The sequence below is a fragment of the Nylanderia fulva genome, unplaced genomic scaffold (genome assembly GCF_048542155.1).
Source record: "Nylanderia fulva isolate GAGA-0341 unplaced genomic scaffold, ASM4854215v1 Scaffold330, whole genome shotgun sequence".
NCBI classification, from domain to species: domain Eukaryota; kingdom Metazoa; phylum Arthropoda; class Insecta; order Hymenoptera; family Formicidae; genus Nylanderia; species Nylanderia fulva.
The window spans coordinates 41,303-45,950 of NW_028190401.1; the positions used below are offsets into that span (position 1 = coordinate 41,303).

The 4,648-nt window shown below is 27.5% G+C and overlaps 1 protein-coding gene across 2 annotated transcripts; it reads right to left on the bottom strand.

Moving 5' to 3' along the window:
- Window positions 1-268: 268 nt before the first annotated feature.
- Window positions 269-2,652, bottom strand: LOC146722322 (uncharacterized). 2 transcript variants are annotated; one of them, XM_085485011.1, is made up of 5 exons: window positions 2,148-2,652; window positions 1,728-1,754; window positions 1,577-1,652; window positions 733-801; window positions 269-421 (listed from the first exon to the last, which is right to left on the bottom strand). In XM_085485011.1, exons 2-5 carry the CDS (start codon window positions 1,752-1,754, stop codon window positions 279-281), a joined length of 315 nt encoding a protein of 104 aa, XP_085341137.1. In that variant the 5' UTR covers window positions 2,148-2,652; the 3' UTR covers window positions 269-278. The 2 variants fall into 2 exon arrangements, with proteins under 2 accessions (XP_085341137.1, XP_085341138.1); XM_085485012.1 differs by lacking the exon at window positions 733-801.
- Window positions 2,653-4,648: the final 1,996 nt, after the last annotated feature.

Sequence of the window (4,648 nt, forward strand, 5' to 3'; positions counted from 1 at the left end):
AAGAAACTTATACTATAATCGAACTCTGTTTAGAAAGAATGTTTGTTTCAATCACAATCACAATACCATTTTCTATTATTTCTCTTATTATTATCAATAATGTTATTCACCAAATAATTATAGTATGAATAATGTTTTGCGATTTATTTAACAATTCATAATATGTTAGGGTTATAAAGTTTTATCTATAGGGTTTTTATTTAAATAAAATGAAGAATGTATATATATGTATATTTATTTATTAATATATAATGTATCATATTATATATTATTATATACTATTCGGCGTTTCGCCGTCCCCGTCCTCGTCCGCCCCTCCTCGGCCTGTTGCCCCAATAATAATGGGGCGAGGACAGTTTAAGGAGGAAGCGCATAAAGCGCTCCTCCTGGACGCGAACTCCGGCGCGTCTTCCTCTGTAAACTGTAATTAAAAAAGAAATTATTTTAGTAATTAGATAATATGGTATATTTAGGTATATCTAGGTATGGTATAAAATAATAAATGTATAATATGTTATAATAAAATGTTATAATAATATAAGGTTAATATTTATATAAAATATATAAATATTTTATTAATTAGAATATATTTCAATTCAATTCAATTCAATTCTTTATTCGTCCCCTAAGGGATTGAAGGCGCTTTTATCTTCGCTTTATTTATTTATTATAAATAAATAATAAGTAAACACAATTTGAATGTAATATGTAAAAACATTGTGAAATGGTTACCTAGTTGAATGCAGAAATGTTCTCCAGAAGGAAACTGTATGGTTACACTTCGTTGTATTACCAAACTTCCTGCAATATTTACATTTGATTAATAATTTTGAATTATAATATATATTGTATATATGTACAACACATTTTATTATAACATATTATACATTTATTATGTTAGAACAAATGGAAAAAAAATTCGAGAAATATGCAATATATATTAACATTAAATATAATTAAATTAAATATAATAAAATGTATAATGAATTGAAAATGTTCTGAATAAAAATATGGTTTAAAAAACGTAAATTATTTATTATTTATATTGTAACTATTACGTACAATAACTTTGCTAGAATCAAGGAAAAGATATATATTATTTAAATTCAGTCATATTAATATCATCAATCAAACATCTTCGATTAAAATTTAAATTGTATTAATCGTTACACATTGTTAATTAATGGAAATAAAGAAATTATATCGATTTTCTTAAGTCAATCATTAATGGAAGAGATTCGCATTAAATTTGCTATATTTAATCGTCAATTAAATATTTTTTAATTGTTTCTGCTCAAATCAATTGTCAGTTGAATTGTCTTCGATTGAATCTGTTTTTTTCAATCGTCAATTAAAGAACTTCTAATTAAAATTAACTCATATTAATCGTTAATTAAAAAACTTTTAATTAAATTAGCTTGTATTAATTGTTAATCGATCGTTCTCCGATTAATTTCGTTTATATCAATTGTCAATTAAATAATCTTTAATTGATTTCGATCATATTAATTGTTAATTAAACGATCTTCGATTAATCTAGCTTATATCAATTTAATTAAATTAAAATTTAACTAACCTCTACGATAGTCGGCGGCAACGGGGCCGGCGGCGACGGGGCCGGCGGCGACGGGCTCGGCTTCATTCATCGGTATCTGAAATGTATAAAGAGTATTAGTTTTTTATAATAAAAAATAATAGTATTTTATAATGAAAAATAATATACTTACATCTGCCATTTCGGTGTTTGAGTACATCTGGAATTATAATAAAATGAAATAAGATCTGGATATTTCGAACACTTGATATAACGAGTCGATGCGCGTAAACAAGTTTTTATGCGCGAACGACAAGAGTAACATTAAAGTACGTCCGAAATATATCTATTGCAAAACTATATGTAAAATCATAATTATAATCACGGAACCAATAAATAAGATGCGAATATCTCAAAAATTCACGAAAAGATCCCGAAAAGTTCATAAAAATGACAATGTTCCGTCGCTTAATGCTAGTCGTTCTCGCGAAATAAATTATTAATAATAAACGAACTTAATTGCTGACTACTAATTAACTGATTCTACATTTCATTAAAGACGATGATGATGTTAGAACGATAGTTTACAGAATCTTATATGTATATGACTTACCGAAGTTAGTTGCTGAGATGTTAGTCTTTCTTCTCACGACCACAAACTGATTAGACCGCAGGCTGCGCGACAGGGGTGCGTAATCGTGCGGCTTGTATTTAGAATGATATGTTCGATGCCACGCGTTTCACACGTGTTGTTCTTGGCCGCGTGTTCATATCATCGATGTTTTCGACAATTTTCGGTGCGACGAAATAATCGCTGCTTTAATCAGGTAATGATTTTATATTGTACGTATCAAAATATTTATTATAAATAAATTTGTGAATATGTTGATGAAGTTAATGTGTAAAGTTATAAGATAATTAATTCTTTATATATTTGGATTTATAATTAAATATTAATTTTATAATAGTACAGACACACACACACACACACACACACACACACACACACACTCACGCGCGCTTATGTCCGTGTGTTGATACGTATATATCTATATTCTTTAATTAATATTTAAATTTATATTGTACATATGCAGAATATATATGCAGGATATCACAGAATTAGTAGTAAACTTGTTAATGGAAGATTCTTGAGATAATTGGGAGACGATTTTGCTTCTAACTATATTGATATATAAATTTATAAACTATATAGTTTTTTTCAAAAATTTTGATTTTTCTCAATATTTTATATACAAAATTTTTAAAACAAGATCGACGAAAAATTAATATTTTATGAGATACTTACGTTCATGCAAAATAATGTGTTAAAGATGTAAAATACCCTGTTAAATATTCTCTTTGTGATTATTTTATTCTTACAACTTATTGTTTTAATAATTATATTTCACTTTTACGCGATATTTTTATTCTTTTTATTATTCCCCTTATTTCTATATGTGTATATCGTCTATAATTCTTATAATTTCTTTTTTTTTAATTGCATCTTTTGCTATTTTTTATTTGTTTTTGAATTATTACCCTGTATACACATATATATATATATATACCCGCTAAACAAAATTACGTTTCAAGCACGTTACAGTAACATCACATTGTGGCAGTGTGATGTTTGTCGGTATATCTCAGAAACACATATAAAACATGTCGGTAACCCAGAATGTCCTATCTATTTTATGTTACATATAGGACGTTCCATTTGTGACGTTCCTGGAACGTTTAAGGAACTTAGATATAGCATCCGAGAAACATTTCAGTGTACATCGCAGAAACGTTTAAGTAATATCGTTGCGACTAGAAATTTTTTATCTCAATTATGTTCCATATGAAACATCTCAATTGTAACATTTTTGGGACGTATATGAGACATTACTGAAACATTTGTATTTATTATGTATGAACGTTTTATTGATATCTAGGTGACCTTAATTATTGTAGCGCAGTAACGTTTCAAGTGTAATATTTTTATTCTAACGTTTATGTAACCAATCTGCAATGTTATATTATATGTAATTGAAACACCTCAATAATGTTATTCTAAAAACATTAAAGTAACATCACAAATTTCAATTTGTAACGTTGTCAATATTTGTAACGTTCTTGGAAGCTCAACAGAACGTGTATTTATTCGCTTGAAAATAAATATTAATTGTACCTAATTAATAAACAGCGAGAATAATGGTGTCCATTTATTATATAATAATGTACAATTAAAATTTATTTATTGGTAAATATGAAATTCCGTTCTGCTGACTTGGAATAAAGAAAAAGCAAGTTAATAGTTCACACACATATCCCATATAGCAAAAAATGTCACAGTGATGTCACAAAGACATTGCTCTGTGACGATAAAATATGTCAAAATAAAATCACAGTGATGTCATAGTGACGTGCGAATGTCCGCTTCGTAACAGATGTGATGTCATCATGACATCATTGTGATAAGAAATGGAATGTTATAGCGATGTAATTTATACAGATGTGATATCACTATGACATCATTGTGATAGGAATGGTATGTTACAGTGATGTAATTTATACAGATGTGATGTCATTATGACATCATTGTAATAGGAAATGGAATGTTATAGTGATATAATTTATACGTCATAAAAGAGTTTTATATAAGAGAGACAAAGATTGGTTTTAATACGAGTAAAAGTACCAATATTTAAAATTAAATTCATAGCAGTGTTATAGCAGTGCTAAAAGGAGAGATAAACGTTCAATACAAGTTTACCGAGCATTTATCTCTTTTTAGTGCTGCTATAAAATATGTTTTTCATTAATTTTAAAGATTATTACTTTTTACTCGTGTTACAATCAACCCTTGTCTCCTCTACGTTTTTCTTTCAAATAAATGTAATTTATTTAATTACATTTTTATTTTTTAAATAATACATATATACGTTCCAAAAAATATAAGCCATATTATTATATATGTACGTGTGTGTGGGTGTATAACTATCATTTAATACACATTCACGTTAAATCACATCATTTAATCATATTTAATAAATGTTGCTCTATTCGATTCTTTACGTGATTGAGCTTCATTTTCTCTCTCTTCAGTTATCCACTAGCATCCGGCTCAAA

Excerpts from the sequence above, each read along its gene's own strand:
- LOC146722322 (XM_085485011.1), bottom strand. The coding sequence starts at position 1,754 with ATGTACTCAAACACCGAAATGGCAGAT. Across the intron at positions 1,653-1,727 it reads CAAACACCGAAATGGCAGAT|ATACCGATGAATGAAGCCGA; the intron begins GTAAGTATATTA and ends TATACATTTCAG. Across the intron at positions 802-1,576 it reads TGCCGCCGACTATCGTAGAG|GAAGTTTGGTAATACAACGA; the intron begins GTTAGTTAAATT and ends TAAATATTGCAG.